Below are 22,505 nucleotides of genomic sequence, written 5' to 3'. Positions count from 1 at the left end.
CCACCATCACCCTCATTCCCTCCCCCATCACCCTCATTCCCCCTCCCCCATCACCCTCATTCCCTCCCTCCACCCACCATCACCCTCATTCCCTCCACCCATCACCCTCATTCCCTCCACCCATCACCCCCATTCCCTCCACCCCCATCACCCTCATTCTCCACCCATCACCCTCATTCCCTCCCTCCACCCAACATCACCCTCATTCCCTCCACCCATCACCCCTCCCCTCACCCCCATTCCCTCCACCCAACATCACCCTCATTCCCTCCACCCATCACCCTCACTCCCTCCACCCATCACCCCCATTCCCTCCACCCACCATCACCCTCATTCCCTCCACCCATCACCCTCATTCCCTCCACCCACCATCACCCTCATTCCCTCCACCCACCATCACCCTCATTCCCTCCACCCACCATCACCCTCATTCCCTCCACTCACCATCACCCTCATTCCCTCCACCTATCACCCTCATTCTCTCTTTCCCCCAAATGGGACATCCCAGGATTATCCATCTGTCCCTTACAGAAGGTCTCTTCTAAATACAAACTCTACAAAGTCAAGTCGTTCTCCATCTAGCTGGATCAATAATGTAGAAATCCCTGGTTAAAGGGATATAGTTTGTTCTTGTTTTATTTCCCTTGGAGATATTATCCTCACATGAACTGTAAACAAAAACAAAAACCACAAGTGCCACAGCTCGTAGAGAAAAAGCAGCATCCAACTGGGCATATAGGAAAGGAGTCTTATCCAGATAATGGATTCCAAACATGGCCAAAACATTTTCTGAAGAAAAGGTTCCCTGTGGTGTATACAGCGACCATTGATGAGACCAGTGTGGTACCATGGAGGAGGCTATGCACATCAGATGGGGGACATACTGTAGACGATATGATAGACAGAGAGTGATTGGGTACATTGGGACCCATCCCGCCATCCCTGGAGCAGCGTCTGGTCTTGTCCCATTTGCCCTCCAGGCTTCCCCTGTAGTGTGCCTCTCCTCTGGGCTTGGGGTGCTTCCAGCAGCTCCTCTCTGTTCCCACAGCACAGCTGTCCCCTGTTTGGTCTGAGGTTCTCTCTGGCTCCGTCCAAAGGGCATTCCCCTGTTCCGAGTCCGCATGGTGCCAATGACAGAGAGGACAATGTAGCCCTCCCGTCCGTCAGATGGTGAGTCTGTCTAGTCCCATGGACCTAAGCCCATGCCCATGACTGTACCCTGTACCCATTCCAGGGTCCTGCCTGAAGCTGGGCACCTGGGTTGTACTTTCTCTGCCTGATTTAATGTCTCAGTTGTGATCAGGCAGATGTGCATATCAGAGGGGCCTTGGGCAGGCCCTGAGGGCTGGGCTGCTAAACACATTTCTAAGAACAGTAAGAGAGTCATAAAGTGTCTCAGTGGAGGTATACTGATCTAGGATCAGGTTCCCGCTGTCCATAAAGTCTTATTCATTATGACCTAAAAGACAAACTGATCCTATATCAGTGCTCTTACTCTGACTCCTCAATAATACCAATTAAAATATGCCATTTAGCTGACACTATGATCCAATGCGCCTTACAGTCATGCATACATACATCTTTCATATGGGTGACACCAGATGGAATCGAACCCATGGCCCGGGCTTTCCAAGCACCATGCTCTACCAATATAGGAAAAGAGACTGAAGCACAGGTCTAGGAACAGTTAGACAGGCCATTTTCTGTGCAAACAGAGAGCCACATTAGCAAGGCGTGCAGACCTGAGCTGTTCCCCTGCACACCATCTCTATCACTATAGCCTTGGGCACACACAACAATGGAAACCCATTTCATGAAGCTCCCGACGAACAGTTATTGTGCTGACATGAGTGTTGCAACCGAGCACAGACGTTTTTTACACGCTATGCGCTTCAGCACTCTGCAGTCCCGTTCTGTGAGATTTTATGGCCTACCAATTCACAACTGAGCCGTTGTTGCTCCTAGACGTTTCGACTTCACAGTAACAGCACTTACAGTTGACCTTCAGAAATTTGACGAACTGACTGATTGGAAAAGTCATATGACGGTGCCACGTTGAAAGTTACTTAGCTCTTCAGTAAGGCCACTCTACTGCCAATGTTTGTCTATGGAGATTTCATGGCTGTGTGCTCTATTTTATACACCTGTCAGCAACGGGTGTGGCTGAAGTAGCCAAATCCACTAATTTGAAGGGTGTCCACATACTTCTGTATATATAGTGTATATTGAATGACGTCTTCATTATTATTCTACAATGTATAAAATAGTGAAAATCAAGAAAAACCATTGAATGAGTACCCTATGTAAAGAAAATCACTTAACTTTCATGTCATGCACTTTACTCTCCTTCTGACAGCTCGTCCTCTTTTATGGGTAGTTTTCTTTCTCCCTTCAGATCAGAAGTCAACTCTGAATACAGTAATGAGCTAGGTCAGAGGCATGCAAATCCAAACCTGCAGATAAGAGCGCATGCACGCACACAAAACGCACACACACACACACACACACACACTCTCACAGGGCAAGGTTTAGTGATGCTAATAGGGGCTGGGTAAGGCTGAAGTGTGGTGTTGGTCAGCTCTGCCCTTGTTGCCGTTGACCCTCTCGCTCTACAGAACATCACTGCTGACATGCAAATCCTGTGGCACACTTGCTGCACTTCCGTCTCTTTCTCTCTCTCTCTCTGTCCTCTCCCTTTCTCTACTCCCCTCTCTCTCTCTGTCCTCTCCTTTCTCTACTCCCCTCTCTCTCTCTCTCTCTCTGTCCTCTCCTTTCTCTACTCCCCTCTCTCTCTCTCTCTCTCTGTCCTCTCCTTTCTCTACTCCCCCCTCTCTCTCTCTCTCTCTCTGTCCTCTCCCTTTCTCTACTCCCTCTCTCTCCCTCTCCTGTTCTTTGCTGTGTGTAACAGTCTAAAGCCTACAGTCAGTCTGTCCAGGGAAGCCGCAGAGAGAGATGCATGGAGCTCACAGGGCTCACTACCCAGCCTCCACACTCTCACCACCCAGCCTCCACGCTCACCGCTCACCACCCAGCCTCCACACCATCACCACCCAGCCTCCACAGCCTCTCACCACCCAGCCTCCACACCCAGCCTCTCACCATCCAGCCTCCACACCATCACCACCCAGCCTCCACACCATCACCACCCAGCCTCCACACTCTCACCACCCAGCCTCCACACTCTGACCACCCAGCCTCCACACGCTCACCACCCAGCCTCCACACGCTCACCACCCAGCCTCCACACCATCACCACCCAGCCTCCACACTCTCACCACCCAGCCTCCACACTCTCACCATCCAGCCTCCACACGCTCACCACCCAGCCTCCACACTCTCACCACCCGGCCTCCACACGCTCACCATGCAGCCTCCACATGCTCACCATGCAGCCTCCACACGCTCACCACCCTTCTCCTTCCCCCTGTCTTTCTCTCCCTCCTGTGATATGGCCACAGAGCACAAGGACAAGGCTGGACAGGAGTGGAGGAAGGCTGTACCCAGCTATAACCAGTCCAGTAGTGGGGCTGTGGACTTCCGGACCTGGAGCACCTTACCACGTGACGAGAGCCAGGAACCGCTGCCCAAGACCTGGGAGATGGCCTACACAGAGACGGGCATGGTTTACTTCATAGAGTAAGTGTTGGACTTCTGGTTCTCTACTCCAGTACAGTGCCAGCGTGGTGTTGGAGATGCTAGAAGTGGCGAGAGGTAGTTTTGAAAAAGAGCATTGAGATTTGTTTGTTCAGAGAATAGTTTGTTCCACTCTAATGTCTGTGTTACACTGTTACATACAGTATCCTACTTGTTTCTCTGCGGCTCAGACGTACAGTAGCAGTACAGTACTTGGAGAAGTTAACAATAGTATTATTGTTATTATAATTATGGATTTGTGAAATTATTCATTATTTTAACCCATCTGGCGTCTAAAATACAGTTGTATTGTTTTCCTGTGTTTGATGTGATGGTACTTGGCTTGGGCTTAAAGCACTGGGCCTCTCCCTCTCCCTCTCCCTCTCCCTCTCCCTCTCCCTCTCCCTCTCCCCCTCTCCCTCTCCCTCTCCCTCTCCCTCTCCCTTTCCCTCTCCCTCTCCCTCTCCCTTTCCCTCCCTCTCCTCTCCCTTTCCCTCTCCCTCTCCCTCTCCCTCCCTCTCCCTCTCCCTCTCCTTTCCCTCTCCCTCTCCCTCTCCCTCTCCTCTCCCTTTCCCTCTCCCTTTCCCTCTCCCTCTCCCTTTCCCTTTCCCTCTCCCTCTCCCTTTCCCTCTCCCTCTCCCTCTCCCTTTCCCTCTCCCTCTCCTCCCTCTCCCTCTCCCTCTCCCTCTCCTTTCCCTCTCCCTCTCCCTCTCCCTCCCTTTCCCTCTCCCTTTCCCTCTCCCTCTCCCTCTCCCTCTCCTTTCCCTCTCCTTTCCCTCTCCCTCTCCCTTTCCCTTTCCCTTTCCCTCTCCCTTTCCCTCTCCCTCTCCCTTTCCCTCTCCCTCCATTGCTCCCTCTCAGTCTGTTTTTCCCTCTCACCTTTCCCAGGTCTCCCTCTGCCTTTCCCATTCTCACTCTCCCTTTCCCTCTGAAATCTCCCTTTCCCTCTCCCTCTCCCTCTCCCTTTCCCTCTCCCTTTCCCTCTCCCTTTCCCTCTCCCTTTCCCTCTCCCTTTCCCTCTCCCTCTCCCTTTCCCTCTCCCTCTCCCTCTCCCTCTCCCTCCATTGCTTATCAGTCAGTCTGTTTGTGTGGCTCACACAGCCTACAGAAGAGAGGGCCAGGTGCTGTAGCCTGCCTAAAATCAATAGCCCATTCTCACTTCACAGGAGACAATTCGGCAAATGAAATGCTCCCAGAGGCTCTCTGTGTTCGGCTCTACCTTTCCCTCCTTTCCCCTCTCCTTTCCTCCATCCCTCCTTCCATTCCTCCATCAAAGGACCTATCTGCCTCTATTCGGTTCTGACTACCTCTCCCTACCTCCATCCCTCCCTACCTCCATCCCTCCCTACCTCCATCCCTCCTGCAACGGCACCTGCTCCTTTTGTTCTTTCCCTGAAAGAGCCACTGGATTCCAAAATAATTACATAAGTTTGTGTTTTTGAAGGGCCCTTTATTTTTGGCCGAATGGTTAGGGAGCGCGAGGGGACAGTTGTTTCCAAATACTGGCTGGTGAATAGCTAGCTATACTTCACCTAGTTGTTGTGGTGTTGTGAGGCTTTTTGTTCAGCTTGTAAAGTTGTGCCTCTGTGTCTCCACAGTCACAACACCAAGACCACTACCTGGCTGGACCCCAGGCTGGCCAAGAAGGCCAAGCCCCCGGAGAGGTGTGAGGATGGAGGTGATAATCTCACACACACACACACACACACACACACACACACATACACACACCGTGTTCTCATACACAGACGGTGTAGTAGCACTTATCTTTCTTACACAAGCATCTTGTAGCAATATTTCACTCACATGCACTCATTCACCCTCACTACTCTCTCTCACTCACACACATATTACTGTCCACGGTCTGAATACACCACATTAAACATACTGTAATTATGAGTGGAGACCCCCTATGCCACTTAAGTTTGTGACCTACAGTATAGACAAACACACATACACACAGACAGTAAACCACTAAGCAGGACCCAGCCTGCCCCTGTCCCTAATGGCTTGTGGGAGACCTGCGGAGAGCTCATCAGCGCTGTATCTCTGAAAAGGCAATTCCACAGTCTCCTCTTGCGTGAAGCACTCTTTTCCCCTGCATGTGTTCGTCACAGGACAGCACTCACTCCAGATTCCACTTACACACCGCTGGGAAAAGACAAGACATTTTTTTCAGCATGGGCATAACAACTACACATTTCCTTGCTTCCATTTCCTTGCTTCCAACTACACGTTCTCTCTCACTCTCCCCTCTCTCTCTCGCTCTCTCAATTCAAGGGCTTTATTGGCATGGAAAAGCGAAGTAGATAATAAACAAAAATGAAATAAACAATAGAAATGAACAGTAAACATTACACTCACAGAAGTTCCTAAAGAGTAAAGACATTTCAAATGTCATATTATGTCTATATACAGTGTTGTAACAATGTGCAAATAGTGAATGAAAATAAATAAACATAAATATGGGTTGTATTTACAATGGTGTTTGTTCGTCACTGGTTGCCCTTTTCTTGTGGGAACAGGTCACAAATGTTGCTGCTGTGATGGCACACTGTCGTATTTCACCCAGTAGATATGGGAGTTTATCAAAATTGGGTTTGTTTTTGAATTCTTTGAGGATCTGTTTAATCTGAAGGAAATATGTCTCTAATATGGTCATACATTTGGCAGGAGGTTAGGAAGTGCAGCTCAGTTTCCACCTCATTTGGTGGGCAGTGTGTTCAAAGCCTGTCTTCTCTTGAGAGCCAGGTCTGCCTACAGCAGCCTTTCTCAATAGCAAGGCTATGCTTACTGAGTCTGTACATAGTCAAAGCTTTCCTTAAATTTGGGTCAGTCACAGTGGTCAGGTATTCTGCAACTCTCTCTCCCCTCTCTGTCTCTCCCTCTCCCCTCTTTGTCTCTCCCTCTCCCCCTCTCCCCTCTCTGTCTCTCCCTCTCCCCCTTTCCCCTCTCTGTCTCTCCCCTTTCCCCTCTCTGTCTCTCCCTCTCCCCCTTTCCCTCTCTGTCTCTCCCCCTTTCCCCTCTCTGTCTCTCCCTCTCCCCCTTTCCCCTCTCTGTCTCTCCCTCTCCCCCTCTCCCCTCCTTGTCTCTCCCTCTCCCCCTCCCCTCTCTGTCTCTCCCTCTCCCCCTCTCCCCTCTCTGTCTCTCCCTCTCTGTCTCTCCCCTCTCTGTCTCTCCCTCTCCCCCTATCCCCTCTCTGTCTCTCCCTCTCCCCTCTCTGTCTCTCCCTCTCTCTCTCTCCCTCTCTGTCTCCCCCTCTCCCTCTCTGTCTCTCCGTCTCTCTCTCTCCCTCTCTGTCTCTCCCTCTCTGTCTCTCCTTTCCCCTCTCTGTCTCTCCCTCTCCCCCCTCTCCCTCATTGTCTCTCCCCCTCTCCCCTCTCTGTCTCTCCCTCCCCCTCTCCTCCTCTCCCCTCTCTGTCTCTCCCATCTCTTTCTCTCCCTCTTCCCCTTTCCCCTCTCTGTCTCTGTCTCTCCCCCTTTCCCCTCTCCCCTTTCCCCTCTCTGTCTCTCCCCTCTCTGTCTCTCCCTCTCCCCCTTTCCCCTCTCTGTCTCTCCCTCTCCCCTCTCCTCCTCTCCCCTCTCTGTCTCTCCCCTCTCTGTCTCGCCCTCTCCCCCTTTCCCCTCTGTCTCTGTCTCTCCCCTTTCCCCTCTCTGTCTCTCCCTCTCTGTTTCTCCCTCTCCCCCTTTCCCATCTCTGTCTCTCCCTCTCTGTCTCTCCCCTCTCTGTCTCTCCCTCTCTGTCTCTCCCTCTCTGTCTCTCCCTCTCTGTCTCTCCCCTCCTTGTCTCTCCCCTCCCCCTCTCTGTCTCTCCCTCTCCCCCTTTCCCCTCTCTGTCTCTCCCTCTCCCCTTTCCCTCTCTGTCTCTCCCTCTCCCCCTTTCCCCTCTCTCCCTCTCCCTCTCCCCCTCTCCCCTCTTTGTCTCTCCCTCTTCCCCTCTCTGTCTCTCCCTCTCCCCCTCTCCCCTCTCTGTCTCTCCCTCTCTGTCTCTCCCTCTCTGTCTCTCCCTCTCCCCCTCTCCCCTCTCTGTCTCTCCCTCTCCCCTCTCTGTCTCTCCCTCTCCCCTCTCTCTCTCTCCTTCTCTGTCTCCCCCTCTCCCCTCTCTGTCTCTCCCTCTCTGTCTCTCCCTCTCTGTCTCTCCCTTTCCCCTCTCTGTCTCTCCCTCTCCCCCTCCCCTCTTTGTCTCTCCCTCTCCCCCTCTCCCCTCTCTGTCTCTCCCTCTCCCCCTCTCCCCTCTCTGTCTCTCCCTCTCTGTCTCTCCCTCTCCCCTCTCTGTCTCTCCCTCTCTCTCTCTCCCTCTCTGTCTCCCCCTCTCCCCTCTCTGTCTCTCCCTCTCCCCTCTCTGTCTCTCCCTCTCTGTCTCTCCCCTCTCTGTCTCCCCTCTCCCCTCTCTGTCTCTCCCTCTCTGTCTCCCCCTCTCCCCTCTCTGTCTCTCCCTCTGTCTCTCCCCTCTCTGTCTCTCCCTCTCTGTCTCTCCCTCTCTGTCTCCCCCTCTCCCCTCTCTGTCTCTCCCTCTCCCCCTCTCCCCTCTCTGTCTCTCCCTCTCTGTCTCCCCCTCTCCCCTCTCTGTCTCTCCCTCTCTGTCTCTCCCCTCTCTGTCTCTCCCTCTCTGTCTCTCCCTCTCCCCCTCTCCCTCTCTGTCTCTCCCTCTCCCCCTTTCCCCTCTCTGTCTCTCCCTCTCCCCCTTTCCCCTCTCTGTCTCTCCCTCTCCCCCTTTCCCCTCTCTGTCTCTCCCTCTCCCCTCTTTGTCTCTCCCTCTCCCCCTCTCCCCTTTCTGTCTCTCCCTCTCCCCCTCTCCCATCTCTGTCTCTCCCTCTCCCCTCTCTGTCTCTCCCTCTCTCTCTCTCCCTCTCTGTCTCCCCCTCTCCCCTCTCTGTCTCTCCCTCTCCCCTCTCTGTCTCTCCCCTCTCTGTCTCCCCTCTCCCCTCTCTGTCTCTCCCTCTCTGTCTCCCCTCTCCCCTCTGTCTCTCCCCTCTGTCTCTCCCCTCTCTGTCTCTCCCTCTCTGTCTCCCCCTCTCCCTCTCTGTCTCTCCCTCTCTGTCTCTCCCTTTCCCCCTCTCCCTCTCTGTCTCTCCCTCTCTGTCTCTTCCCTCTCTGTCTCTCCCTCTCTGTCTCTCCCTCTCTGTCTCTCCCTCTCCCCCTCTCCCCTCTGTCTCTCCCTTTCCCCCTCTCCCCTCTCTGTCTCTCCCTCTCTGTCTCTCCCTTTCCCCCTCTCCCTCTCTGTCTCTCCCTCTCTGTCTCTTCCCTCTCTGTCTCTCCCTCTCTGTCTCTCCCCTCTCTGTCTCTCCCTCTCCCCCTCTCCCTCTCTGTCTCTCCCTCTCCCCCTCTCCCCTCTCTGTCTCCCCCTCTCCCCACTCTGTCTCTTTCTCCCCCTTCCCTTTACATCTTTGTGTCTCATTGTGTGTGTAGATGATGTACCAGTTGCTCCAGAGCTGTAGCAGCACAATGATTTGCATCTGCTTCTGTCTGTCTCTTGCCTGCAGAACTTCCGTATGGCTGGGAAAAGATTGAGGACCCGCAGTATGGAATCTACTACGTGGAGTACGTACACCTCTCCTGATAGTTGTGGTGATACAGGAAGTAGTGGCATGGTTATTATTTGATAATAACAAGTGTTTGTTTCATGAGATGGGATGAGCTGGGATTTCTGTTGAAGTCATTACGAGATGCTGGACAGGCAGACCTGCGCTTGTGATTCTGTCACTGCCTCGCCTCACTGAGAAATGCACACAGTTCACCCAGCATGGATTCCCATGGGAGTAGCAGGAAGGAGAATTCTGTCTTTTTGTTTTGAATGAATACAGTAAAACACAATGGGTCATTATGTTCTAACCAAAGTAGAGAAGGAGTCATGGCAATCAGAAGAACATAGAGGACTGAGAACACTCAGTCACGGAGGAGTGCTTCTGTTCCTTGATTGGATAGTGAGGATAACTCTCAGCATGACTCATGCCCAACAAGAGCACAAACAGTACTTTTCTTCGAAACACACATCCACACACTGGCACACATACAACTTAACACACGTATAGGACTGTGGGAAAATATTTTGTGTTGAGGTGCTGTCGACAGGGAGCGTATTTTTCTCCGCTCTGCTGAAGTCTTCATTTTTGATTTATCAGGGGGAACACACACACACACGCTCGCAATTGGCACACACAGCACACACACTGTCACACATACACACACTCCGCATGCATGTGATTCAACGAGCAGAGCAGGAGTGGCATCCCTTCCAACGACTGGGGCTGAGCTACAACTGTTAAAGCACAGGCGCATTATGCAGATCAGCTGCTTTCCTTGCTTTACATTCAACCTGGGGGCTCATCTCACAAAGGGCTGGCCTGGGAATCTACAGCGCTACAGCTACAGGGAACAGGAGGCACACAGACTGCTTTACTGATCCTAGGCCAATCAGATGTGGCCGTTGTGGGCAGGATATATATCTTGGGTATATGGTTATTCCACTGATCTTAGGTCAGTGGTTATACGTGTCAACAGTACTGCAGTGTCATTTTCTTTGTCGTTTACAGATGAGAAAGTGCTGTGTTGGTGTGTCGCTGATTTGAATAGGATCACTGTGATGTAATATAAGCTTGGTACCAGAGGTTTGCAATGACTGGATAGTGCTCTGGGATGTCACTAGACTGTAATGTGTAAGGGTACTGTGAAACTGTTTTGAGTTTTGGTCACGACACAAACCATTGAAGAAAGCGGCTCCAGAGAGATGAGAGATTACTTGGCTTTTGTGTTGCTGCCAAATGAAGAGATCCAGATAACTGTGTGTCATAGGAGGAGGAGGAAAACATTGAAATAAGGCTGTGAAAACATGTAAGCATCACTCTCTTTTGGTTGGTTTCACCTTCACTAAGATTTATGAAGTGTGTATTAGTCCCTGCTTGAGGTTGTATTTCTTTGGTTTTTAAACAGTATGTAGAGTAGCACTCTGTGCATGTGTGCTGTATACTGATCTCTCCAGTGAGTGTTCTGTCTTGTCCCTTGTCTCTGTGCTGTATACTGATCTCTCCAGTGAGTGTTCTGTCTTGTCCCTTGTCTCTGTGCTGTATACTGATCTCTCCAGTGAGTGTTCTGTCTTGTCCCTTGTCTCTGTGCTGTATACTGATCTCTCCAGTGAGTGTTCTGTCTTGTCCCTTGTCTCTGTGCTGTATACTGATCTCTCCAGTGAGTGTTCTGTCTTGTCCCTTGTCTCTGTGCTGTATACTGATCTCTCCAGTGAGTGTTCTGTCTTGTCCCTTGTCTCTGTGCTGTATACTGATCTCTCCAGTGAGTGTTCTGTCTTGTCCCTTGTCTCTGTGCTGTATACTGATCTCTCCAGTGAGTGTTCTGTCTTGTCTCTTGTCTCTGTGCTGTATACTGATCTCTCCAGTGAGTGTTCTGTCTTGTCCCTTGTCTCTGTGCTGTATACTGATCTCTCCAGTGAGTGTTCTGTCTTGTCCCTTGTCTCTGTGCTGTATACTGATCTCTCCAGTGAGTGTGTTCTGTCTCTGTCTCTGTCTCTGTGTTCTGTCTTGTCTCTGTGCTGTATACTGATCTCTCCAGTGAGTGTTCTGTCTTGTCCCTTGTCTCTGTGCTGTACACTGATCTCTCCAGTGTGTGTTCTGTCTTGTCCCTTGTCTCTGTGCTGTATACTGATCTCTCCAGTGTGTGTTCTGTCTTGTCTCTGTGCTGTATACTGATCTCTCCAGTGTGTGTTCTGTCTTGTCCCTTGTCTCTGTGCTGTACACTGATCTCTCCAGTGAGTGTTCTGTCTTGTCTCTGTGCTGTACACTGATCTCTCCAGTGAGTGTTCTGTCTTGTCCCTTGTCTCTGTGCTGTACACTGATCTCTCCAGTGAGTGTTCTGTCTTGTCTCTGTGCTGTATACTGATCTCTCCAGTGAGTGTTCTGTCTTGTCCCTTGTCTCTGTGCTGTATACTGATCTCTCCAGTGAGTGTTCTGTCTTGTCCCTTGTCTCTGTGCTGTATACTGATCTCTCCAGTGAGTGTTCTGTCTTGTCTCTTGTCTCTGTGCTGTATACTGATCTCTCCAGTGAGTGTTCTGTCTTGTCCCTTGTCTCTGTGCTGTATACTGATCTCTCCAGTGAGTGTTCTGTCTTGTCCCTTGTCTCTGTGCTGTATACTGATCTCTCCAGTGAGTGTTCTGTCTTGTCTCTTGTCTCTGTGCTGTATACTGATCTCTCCAGTGAGTGTTCTGTCTTGTCCCTTGTCTCTGTGCTGTATACTGATCTCTCCAGTGAGTGTTCTGTCTTGTCTCTTGTCTCTGTGCTGTATACTGATCTCTCCAGTGAGTGTTCTGTCTTGTCCCTTGTCTCTGTGCTGTATACTGATCTCTCCAGTGAGTGTTCTGTCTTGTCCCTTGTCTCTGTGCTGTACACTGATCTCTCCAGTGTGTGTTCTGTCTTGTCTCTTGTCTCTGTGCTGTATACTGATCTCTCCAGTGAGTGTTCTGTCTTGTCCTTGTCTCTGTGCTGTATACTGATCTCTCCAGTGAGTGTTCTGTCTTGTCCCTTGTCTCTGTGCTGTATACTGATCTCTCCAGTGAGTGTTCTGTCTTGTCCCTTGTCTCTGTGCTGTACACTGATCTCTCCAGTGAGTGTTCTGTCTTGTCCCTTGTCTCTGTGCTGTATACTGATCTCTCCAGTGAGTGTTCTGTCTTGTCCCTTGTCTCTGTGCTGTATACTGATCTCTCCAGTGAGTGTTCTGTCTTGTCCATTGTCTCTGTGCTGTATACTGATCTCTCCAGTGAGTGTTCTGTCTTGTCCCTTGTCTCTGTGCTGTAGCCATATCAATCAGAAGACCCAGTTTGAGAACCCAGTCCTGGAAGCCAAGAGGAAGCTGAGCCTGGACACCCCCTCCCCTGGCCTGCAGGGGGTTAACACATCCTCAGGTAATACCTCTCTGCCAGCCCACGGTCACCATAGATTCAATTGAAAACTGATCATTGTCATGGTCACTAACTAGTATACCACTTATGAAGCAGTGTGTTTAATTGATTGGACATATTAAATGAATGGGTGTTTAATTGGGCATGCATTCTGTATGCTAGTGTCTATTGGAACAGAGCCTAAAGCCAGAATGTCAGAATTGTTCCTAATCAGATCCCCTTAGCTTAGAGATGATGTCAGTGTAGATGCCAAATACACGACATGCCACTTGGACCACTTGTCGTTGTAGTGTCTACTGTCTAAAGATAATCAGTTGCAGTCAGTGAGGGCAGTACCAAGTGGCCATCATAACAATGGTATTAAAATGGTACTAATGGATAGTAACCACTTTACTTCAAATGGATTTTGACAAGTATGTTGTGAAGTGGAGAAGGCACTCGTTTTGGTCACAGCTCGCTTGCACAAAAAGCTTTTGTCTGTCCCTGTCACTCATCGCTTCAAACACTTCACACTGCCGAGGGAGAGATGCAAAGAGCAAGAGAGTCATGAGACGAAGTGAGCGAGAGAAAGAGCGAGTCATGAGACAGAGAAGAGGAAGAGCGAGTCATGAGACAGAAGAAAAACAGAGAGTCATGAGATAGAGAGAGAGAGAGTCATGAGAGAGACAGAGAGGAGAGAGAGTCATGAGAGAGACAGAGAGGAGAGAGAGTCATGAGAGAGACAGAGAAGAGAGAGAGCGAGTCATGAGACAGAAGAGAAAGAGAGAGTCATGAGATAGAGAAGAGAGAGAGTCATGAGAGAGACAGAGAAGAGAGAGAGCGAGAGTCATGAGAGAGACAGAGAAGAGAAAGGGAGAGTCATGAGACAGAGAAGAGAGAGAGAGTCATGAGAGAGACAGAGAAGAGAGAGAGCGAGAGTCATGAGAGAGACAGAGAAGGGAAAGAGAGAGTCATGAGAGAGACAGAGAAGAGAGAGAGAGAGTCATGAGAGAGACAGAGAAGAGAGAGAGCGAGAGTCATGAGAGAGACAGAGAAGAGAGAGAGAGTCATGAGAGAGAGCGAGAGTCATGAGAGAGACAGAGAAGAGAGAGAGAGAGTCATGAGAGAGACAGAGAAGAGAGAGAGCGAGAGTCATGAGAGAGACAGAGAAGAGAAAGAGAGAGTCATGAGAGAGACAGAGAAGAGAGAGAGCGAGAGTCATGAGAGAGACAGAGAAGAGAGAGAGAGAGACAGAGAAGAGAGAGAGCGAGAGTCATGAGAGACAGAGAAGAGAGAGCGAGAGTCATGAGAGAGACATAAAAGAGAGAGAGTCATGAGAGAGACAGAGGAGAGAAAGTCATGAGAGACACAGAGAAGAGAGAGAGCGAGAGTCATGAGAGAGACAGAGAAGAGAGAGAGAGTCATGAGAGAGACAGAGAAGAGAGAGAGAGTCATGAGAGAGACAGAGAAGAGAGAGAGAGAGAGAGTCATGAGAGAGACAGAGAAGAGAGAGAGAGTCATGAGAGAGACAGAGAAGAGAGAGAGAGTCATGAGAGAGACAGAGAAGAGAGAGTGAGAGTCATGAGAGAGACAGAGAAGAGAAAGAGAGAGTCATGAGAGAGACAGAGAAGAGAGAGAGCGAGAGTCATGAGAGAGACAGAGAAGAGAGAGAGAGTCATGAGAGAGACAGAGAAGAGAGAGTGAGAGTCATGAGAGAGACAGAGAAGAGAAAGAGAGAGTCATGAGAGAGACAGAGAAGAGAGAGAGCGAGAGTCATGAGAGAGACAGAGAAGAGAGAGAGCGAGTCATGAGAGAGACAGAGAAGAGAGAGAGCGAGAGTCATGAGAGAGACAGAGAAGAGAGAGAGAGAGTCATGAGAGAGACAGAGAAGAGAGAGAGCGAGAGTCATGAGAGAGACAGAGAAGAGAGAGAGCGAGAGTCATGAGAGAGACAGAGAAGAGAGAGAGCGGGAGTCATGAGAGAGACAGAGAAGAGAGAGAGCGAGAGTCATGAGAGAGACAGAGAAGAGAGAGAGAGAGTCATGAGAGAAACAGAGAAGAGAGAGAGCGAGAGTCATGAGAGACAGAGAAGAGAGAGAGCGAGAGTCATGAGAGAGACCGAGAAGAGAGAGAGTCATGAGAGAGACAGAAAAGAGAGAGAGCGAGAGTCATGAGAGAGACAGAGAAGAGAGAGAGCGAGAGTCATGAGAGAGACAGAGAAGAGAAAGAGAGAGTCATGAGAGAGACAGAGAAGAGAGAGAGCGAGAGTCATGAGAGAGACAGAGAAGAGAGAGAGCGAGTCATGAGAGAGACAGAGAAGAGAGAGAGAGAGTCATGAGAGAAACAGAGAAGAGAGAGAGCAAGAGTCATGAGAGACAGAGAAGAGAGAGAGCGAGAGTCATGAGAGAGACAGAGAAGAGAGAGAGTCATGAGAGAGACAGAGGAGAGAGAGGCATGAGAGAGACAGAGAAGAGAGAGAGTCATGAGAGAGACAGAGGAGAGAGAGAGTCATGAGAGAGACAGAGAAGAGAGAGAGTCATGAGAGAGACAGAGAAGAGAGAGAGTCATGAGAGAGACAGAGAAGAGAGAGAGTCATGAGAGAAACAGAGAAGAGAGAGCGAGAGTCATGACAGAGACAGAGAAGAGAGAGAACGAGAGTCATGAGAGAGACAGAGAAGAGAGAGAGCGAAAGTCATGAGAGAGACAGAGAAGAGAAAGAGAGAGTCATGAGAGAGACAGAGAAGAGAGAGAGCGAGAGTCATGAGAGAGACAGAGAAGAGAAAGAGAGAGTCATGAGAGAGACAGAGAAGAGAAAGAGAGAGTCATGAGAGAGACAGAGAAGAGAGAGAGAGAGTCATGAGAGAGACAGAGAAGAGAGAGAGAGAGAGTCATGAGAGAGACAGAGAAGAGAGAGAGAGAGTCATGAGAGAGACAGAGAAGAGAGAGAGTCATGAGAGAGTCATGAGAGAGACAGAGAGACAGAGAAGAGAGAGAGAGTCATGAGAGAGACAGAGAGAGAAAGAGAGTCATGAGAGAGACAGAGAAGAGAAAGAGAGAGTCATGAGAGAGAGACAGAGAAGAGAGAGAGAGAGAGTCATGAGAGAGACAGAGAAGAAGAGAGAGAGTCATGAGAGAGACAGAGAAGAGAGAGAGAGTCATGAGAGAGACAGAGAAGAGAGAGAGAGAGAGTCATGAGAGAGACAGAGAAGAAGAGAGAGAGCGAGAGTCATGAGAGAGACAGAGAAGAGAGAGAGTCATGAGACAGAGAAGAGAGAGAGAGTCATGAGAGAGACAGAGAAGAGAGAGAGCGAGAGTCATGAGAGAGACAGAGAAGAGAAAGAGAGAGTCATGAGAGAGACAGAGAAGAGAGAGAGAGAGTCATGAGAGAGACAGAGAGCGAGAGTCATGAGAGAGACAGAGAAGAGAAAGAGAGAGTCATGAGGAGAGACAGAGAAGAGAGAGAGCGAGAGTCATGAGAGAGAGTCATGAGAAGACAGAGAAGAGAGAGAGCGAGAGTCATGAGAGAGACAGAGAAGAGAGAGAGAGTCATGAGAGAGACAGAGAAGAGAGAGAGAGAGTCATGAGAGAGACAGAGTGAGAGAGAGAGAGAAGAGAAGAGAGAGAGCGAGAGTCAGAGAGACAGAGAAGAGAGAGCGAGAGTCATGAGAGAGACATAAAAGAGAGAGAGAGAGAGACAGAGAGAGAGAGTCATGAGAGAGACAGAGAGAGAGAGAGTCATGAGAGAGACAGAGAAGAGAGAGAGTCATGAGAGAGACAGAGAAGAGAGAGAGAGTCATGAGAGAGACAGAGAGAGAGAGAGAGAGAGTCATGAGAGAGACAGAGAAGAGAGAGAGAGTCATGAGAGAGACAGAGAAGAGAGAGAGAGTCATGAGAGAGACAGAGAAGAGAGAGAGCGAGAGTCATGAGAGAGACAGAGAAGAGAAAGAGAGAGTCATGAGAGAGACAGAGAAGAGAGAGAGAGAGAGTCATGAGAGAGACAGAGAAGAGAGAGAGAGTCATGAGAGAGACAGAGAAGAGAGAGTGAGAGTCATGAGAGAGACAGAGAAGAGAAGAGAGAGTCATGAGAGAGAGAGAGAGTCAGAGAGAGACAGAGAGAGAGAGTCATGAGAGAGACAGAGAAGAGAGAGAGAGAGTCATGAGAGAGACAGAGAAGAGAGAGAGAGTCATGAGAGAGACAGAGAAAGAGAGAGAGAGTCATGAGAGAGACAGAGAAAGAGAGAGAGAGTCATGAGAGAGACAGAGAAGAGAGAGAGCGAGAGTCATGAGAGAGACAGAGAAGAGAGAGAGAGACAGAGACAGAGAGAGAGAGAGAGTCATGAGAGAGACAGAGAAGAGAGAGAGCGAGAGTCAGAGAGAGACAGAGAAGAGAGAGAGAGACCGAGAAGAGAGAGAGTCATGAGAGAGACAGAGAAGAGAGAGCGAGAGTCATGAGAGAGACAGAGAAGAGAGAGAGCGAGAGTCATGAGAGAGACAGAGAGTCAGAGAGAGTCATGAGAGAGACAGAGAAGAGAAGAGCGAGAGTCATGAGAGAGACAGAGAGAAGAGAGAGAGTCATGAGAGAGACAGAGAAAGAGAGAGAGAGTCATGAGAGAGACAGAGAAGAGAGAGAGCAGAGTCATGAGAGAGAGAGAGAGAAGAAGAGAGAGCGAGAGTCATGAGAGAGACAGAGAAGAGAAGAGAGAGTCATGAGAGAGACAGAGAAGAGAGAGTCAGAGAGAGACATGAGAGAGACAGAGAAGAGACAGAGAGAGCGAGAGTCATGAGAGAGACAGAGAAGAGAGAGAGTCATGAGAGAGTCATGAGAGAGACAGAGAAACAAGAAGAGAGAGCGAGAGTCATGAGAGAGACAGAGAAGAGAGAGAACGAGAGTCATGAGAGAGACAGAGAAGAGAGAGAGAGAGAGTCATGAGAGAGACAGAGAAGAGAAAGAGAGAGTCATGAGAGAGACAGAGAAGAGAGAGAGAGAGTCAGAGAGAGACAGAGAAGAGAGAGAGAGAGAGTCATGAGAGAGACAGAGGAGAGAGAGAGTCATGAGAGAGACAGAGAGAGAGAGAGTCATGAGAGAGACAGAGATGAGAGAGAGAAGAGGAGAGAGAGTATCATGAGAGACAGAAAGAGAGAGCGAGAGAGAGACAGAGAAGAGAGAGAGAGTCATGAGAGAAACAGAGAAGAGAGAGAGAGAGTCATGAGAGAGACAGAGAAGAGAGAGCGAGAGTCATGAGAGAGAGAGACAGAGAGAGAGAGAGAGTCATGAGAGAGACAGAGAAGAGAGAGAGAGAGTCATGAGAGAGACAGAGAAGAGAGAGAGTCATGACAGAGACAGAGAGAGAGAGAGTCATGAGAGAGACAGAGAGAGAGAGAGAGAGTCATGAGAGAGACAGAGAAGAGAGAGAGTCATGAGAGAGACAGAGAGAGAGAGTCAGAGAGAGAGAGTCATGAGAGAGACAGAGAGATGAGAGAGAGAGAGAGAGAGTCATGAGAGACAGAGAAGAGAGAGAGAGTCATGAGAGAGACAGAGAAGAGAGAGAGAGAGTCATGAGAGAGACAGAGAAGAGAGAGAGAGAGAGTCAGAGAGAGAGAGAGACAGAGAAGACAGAGAGAGAAGAGAGAGTCATGAGAGAGACAGAGAAGAGAGAGTGAGAGTCATGAGAGAGACAGAGAAAGAGAGAGAGAAGAGAGAGAGAGAGAGTCATGAGAGAGACAGAGAAGAGAGAGAGAGAGAGTCATAGAGAGAGACAGAGAAGAGAGAAAGAGAGTCATGAGAGAGACAGAGAAGAGAGAGAGAGAGTCATGAGAGAGACAGAGAGAGAGAGAGAGTCAGAGAGAGACAGAGAGAGAGAGAGAGAGAGTCATGAGAGAGACAGAGAAGAGAGAGAGAGAGAGTCATGAGAGAGACAGAGAAGAGAGAGTCAGAGAGAGTCATGAGAGAGACAGAGAAGAGAGAGAGAGAGTCATGAGAGAAACAGAGAAGAGAGAGAGAGAGAGAGTCATGAGAGAGAGAGAGAGAGAGAGAGAGTCATGAGAGAGACAGAGAAGAGAGAAAGAGAGTCATGAGAGAGACAGAAGAGAGAGAGAGAGTCATGAGAGAGACAGAGAAGAGAGAGAGAGAGAGTCATGAGAGAGACAGAGAAGAGAGAGAGACAGAGAAGAGAAAGAGAGAGTCATGAGAGAGACAGAGAAGAGAGAGAGAGAGAGTCATGAGAGAGACAGAGAAGAGAGAGACAGAGAAGAGAGAGAGAGTCATGAGAGAGACAGAGAAGAGAGAGAGCGAGAGTCATGAGAGAGACAGAGAAGAGAGAGAGCGAGTCATGAGAGAGACAGAGAAGAGAGAGAGCGAGAGTCATGAGAGAGACAGAGAAGAGAGAGAGTGAGAGTCATGAGAGAGACAGTGAAGAGAGAGAGAGAGAGTCATGAGAGAGACAGAGAAGAGAGAGCGAGAGTCATGAGAGAGACAGAGAAGAGCGAGAGTCATGAGAGAGAGAGACAGAGGAGAGAGAGTGAGAGTCATGAGAGAGACAGAGAAGAGAGAGTGAGAGTCATGAGAGAGAGCTAGAGTTATGAGAGAGACAGAGGAGAGAGAGTGAGAGTCATGAGAGAGAGCTAGAGTTATGAGAGAGACAGAGGAGAGAGAGTGAGAGTCATGAGAGAGACAGAGAAGAGAGAGAGTCATGAGAGAGACAGAGGAGAGAGAGGCATGAGAGACACAGAGAAGAGAGAGAGAGAGTCATGAGAGAGACAGAGAAGAGAGAGACCGAGAGTCATGAGAGAGACAGAGAAGAGAGAGAGAGAGAGTCATGAGAGAGACAGAGAAGAGAGAGCAAGAGTCATGAGAGAAACAGAGAAGAGAGAGAGAGAGAGTCATGAGAGAGACAGAGAAGAGAGAGCAAGAGTCATGAGAGAGACAGAGAAGAGAGAGAGAGAGTCATGAGAGAGACAGAGAAGAGAGAGAGAGAGTCATGAGAGAGAGACAGAGAAGAGAGAGAGAGAGTCATGAGAGAGACAGAGAAGAGAGAGTGAGAGTCATGAGAGAGAGCTAGAGTTATGAGAGAGACAGAGAAGAGAGAGAGAGTGAGAGTCATGAGAGAGACAGAGAAGAGAGAGAGTCATGAGAGAGACAGAGGAGAGAGAGGCATGAGAGACACAGAGAAGAGAGAGAGCGAGAGTCATAAGAGCGACAGAGAAGAGAGAGAGAGAGTCATGAGAGAGACAGAGAAGAGAGAGCAAGAGTCATGAGAGAGACAGAGAAGAGAGAGAGAGAGAGAGTCATGAGAGAGACAGAGAAGAGAGAGCAAGAGTCATGAGAGAGACAGAGAAGAGAGAGAGCGAGAGTCATGAGAGAGACAGAGAAGAGCGAGAGTCATGAGAGAGACAGAGAAGAGAAAGAGAGAGTCATGAGAGAGACAGAGAAGAGAGAGAGCGAGAGTCATGAGAGAGACAGAGAAGAGAGAGAGAGAGAGTCATGAGAGAGACAGAGAAGAGAGAGAGCGAGAGTCATGAGAGACAGAGAAGAGAGAGAGTCATGAGAGAGACAGAGAAGAGAGAGAGAGAGTCAGAGGAGAGAAAGTCAGAGACAGAGAGAGAGAGCGAGAGTCATGAGAGAGACAGAGAAGAGAGAGAGAGTCATGAGAGAGACAGAGAAGAGAGAGAGAGTCATGAGAGAGACAGAGAAGAGAGAAGAGAGAGTCATGAGAGAGAGAGAAGAGAGAGTCAGAGAGAGACAGAGAGAGAGAGAGTCATGAGAGAGACAGAGAAGAGAGATTGAGAGTCATGAGAGAGACAGAGAAGAGAAAGAGAGAGTCATGAGAGAGACAGAGAAGAGAGAGAGCGAGAGTCATGAGAGAGACAGAGAAAGAGAGAGAGAGAGAGAGAGACAGAGAAGAGAGAGTGAGAGTCATGAGAGAGACAGAGAAGAGAAAGAGAGAGTCATGAGAGAGACAGAGAAGAGAGAGAGCGAGAGTCATGAGAGAGACAGAGAAGAGAGAGAGAGTCATGAGAGAGACAGAGAAGAGAGAGAGCGAGAGTCATGAGAGAGACAGAGAAGAGAGAGAGAGAGAGAGTCATGAGAGAGACAGAGAAGAGAGAGCGAGAGTCATGAGAGAGACAGAGAAGAGAGAGAGAGAGAGTCATGAGAGAGACAGAGAAGAGAGAGAGCGAGAGTCATGAGAGAGACAGAGAAGAGAAGAGCGAGAGTCATGAGAGAGACAGAGAAGAGAGAGAGAGAGTCATGAGAGAAACAGAGAAGAGAGAGAGCGAGAGTCATGAGAGACAGAGAAGAGAGAGAGCGAGAGTCATGAGAGAGACCGAGAAGAGAGAGAGAGAGAGACAGAAAAGAGAGAGAGCGAGAGTCATGAGAGAGACAGAGAAGAGAGAGAGCGAGAGTCATGAGAGAGACAGAGAAGAGAAAGAGAGAGTCATGAGAGAGACAGAGAAGAGAGAGAGCGAGAGTCATGAGAGAGACAGAGAAGAGAGAGAGCGAGAGTCATGAGAGAGAGACAGAGAAGAGAGAGAGAGAGTCATGAGAGAAACAGAGAAGAGAGAGAGCGAGAGTCATGAGAGACAGAGAAGAGAGAGAGCGAGAGTCATGAGAGAGAGAGAAGAGAGAGAGTCATGAGAGAGACAGAGGAGAGAGAGGCATGAGAGAGACAGAGAAGAGAGAGAGTCATGAGAGAGACAGAGGAGAGAGAGAGTCATGAGAGAGACAGAGAAGAGAGAGAGTCAGAGAGAGACAGAGAAGAGAGAGAGTCATGAGAGAGACAGAGAAGAGAGAGAGTCATGAGAGAAACCGAGAAGAGAGAGCGAGAGTCAGACAGAGACAGAGAAGAGAGAGAACGAGAGTCATGAGAGAGACAGAGAAGAGAGAGAGCGAAAGTCATGAGAGAGACAGAGAAGAGAAAGAGAGAGTCATGAGAGAGACAGAGAAGAGAGAGAGCGAGAGTCATGAGAGAGACAGAGAAGAGAGAGAGTCATGAGAGAGACAGAGAAGAGAGAGAGAGAGAGTCATGAGAGAGACAGAGAAGAGAGAGAGAGAGTCATGAGAGAGACAGAGAAGAGAGAGAGAGAGAGTCATGAGAGAGACAGAGAAGAGAGAGTGCGAGAGTCATGAGAGAGACAGAGAAGAGAAAGAGAGAGTCATGAGAGAGACAGAGAAGAGAGAGAGAGAGAGTCATGAGAGAGACAGAGAAGAGAGAGCGAGAGTCATGAGAGAGACAGAGAAGAGAAAGAGAGAGTCATGAGAGAGACAGAGAAGAGAGAGAGAGAGAGTCATGAGAGAGACAGAGAAGAGAGAGACAGAGAAGAGAGAGAGAGTCATGAGAGAGACAGAGAAGAGAGAGAGCGAGAGTCATGAGAGAGACAGAGAAGAGAGAGAGAGTCATGAGAGAGACAGAGAGAGAGAGAGAGAGTCATGAGAGAGACAGAGAGAGAGAGAGAGAGTCATGAGAGAGACAGAAGAGAGAGCGAGAGTCATGAGAGAGACAGAGAAGAGCATGAGAGACAGAGAAGAGCGAGAGTCATGAGAGAGAGAGACAGAGGAGAGAGAGTGAGAGTCATGAGAGAGACAGAGAAGAGAGAGTGAGAGTCATGAGAGAGAGCTAGAGTTATGAGAGAGACAGAGGAGAGAGAGTGAGAGTCATGAGAGAGAGCTAGAGTTATGAGAGAGACAGAGGAGAGAGAGTGAGAGTCATGAGAGAGACAGAGAAGAGAGAGAGTCATGAGAGAGACAGAGGAGAGAGAGGCATGAGAGACACAGAGAAGAGAGAGACCGAGAGTCATGAGAGCGACAGAGAAGAGAGAGACCGAGAGTCATGAGAGCAACAGAGAAGAGAGAGAGAGAGAGTCATGAGAGAGACAGAGAAGAGAGAGCAAGAGTCATGAGAGCAACAGAGAAGAGAGAGAGAGAGAGAGTCATGAGAGAGACAGAGAAGAGAGAGCAAGAGTCATGAGAGAGACAGAGAAGAGAGAGAGAGAGTCA

General features: G+C 49.5%; 1 protein-coding gene across 1 annotated transcript in view; it reads left to right on the top strand.

Annotated features, from left to right (window-relative positions):
• Positions 1–22,505, top strand: part of LOC112216266 (membrane-associated guanylate kinase, WW and PDZ domain-containing protein 3-like) — a 294,029-nt gene that overhangs the window by 210,209 nt on the left and 61,315 nt on the right. Inside the window, exons 5-8 of the mRNA XM_042299572.1 lie at positions 3,459–3,636; positions 5,232–5,311; positions 9,117–9,174; positions 12,433–12,539. Of these exons, the coding sequence (XP_042155506.1) occupies positions 3,459–3,636; positions 5,232–5,311; positions 9,117–9,174; positions 12,433–12,539 (423 nt within the window). The remainder of the gene's footprint in view (positions 1–3,458; positions 3,637–5,231; positions 5,312–9,116; positions 9,175–12,432; positions 12,540–22,505) is intronic.

The sequence above is a fragment of the Oncorhynchus tshawytscha genome, linkage group LG16, assembly GCF_018296145.1.
Source record: "Oncorhynchus tshawytscha isolate Ot180627B linkage group LG16, Otsh_v2.0, whole genome shotgun sequence".
Taxonomy (NCBI): Eukaryota; Metazoa; Chordata; class Actinopteri; order Salmoniformes; family Salmonidae; genus Oncorhynchus; species Oncorhynchus tshawytscha.
The sequence above is the reverse complement of the archived record's forward strand: the minus strand, read 5'-3'. Positions and strand labels throughout refer to the sequence as shown.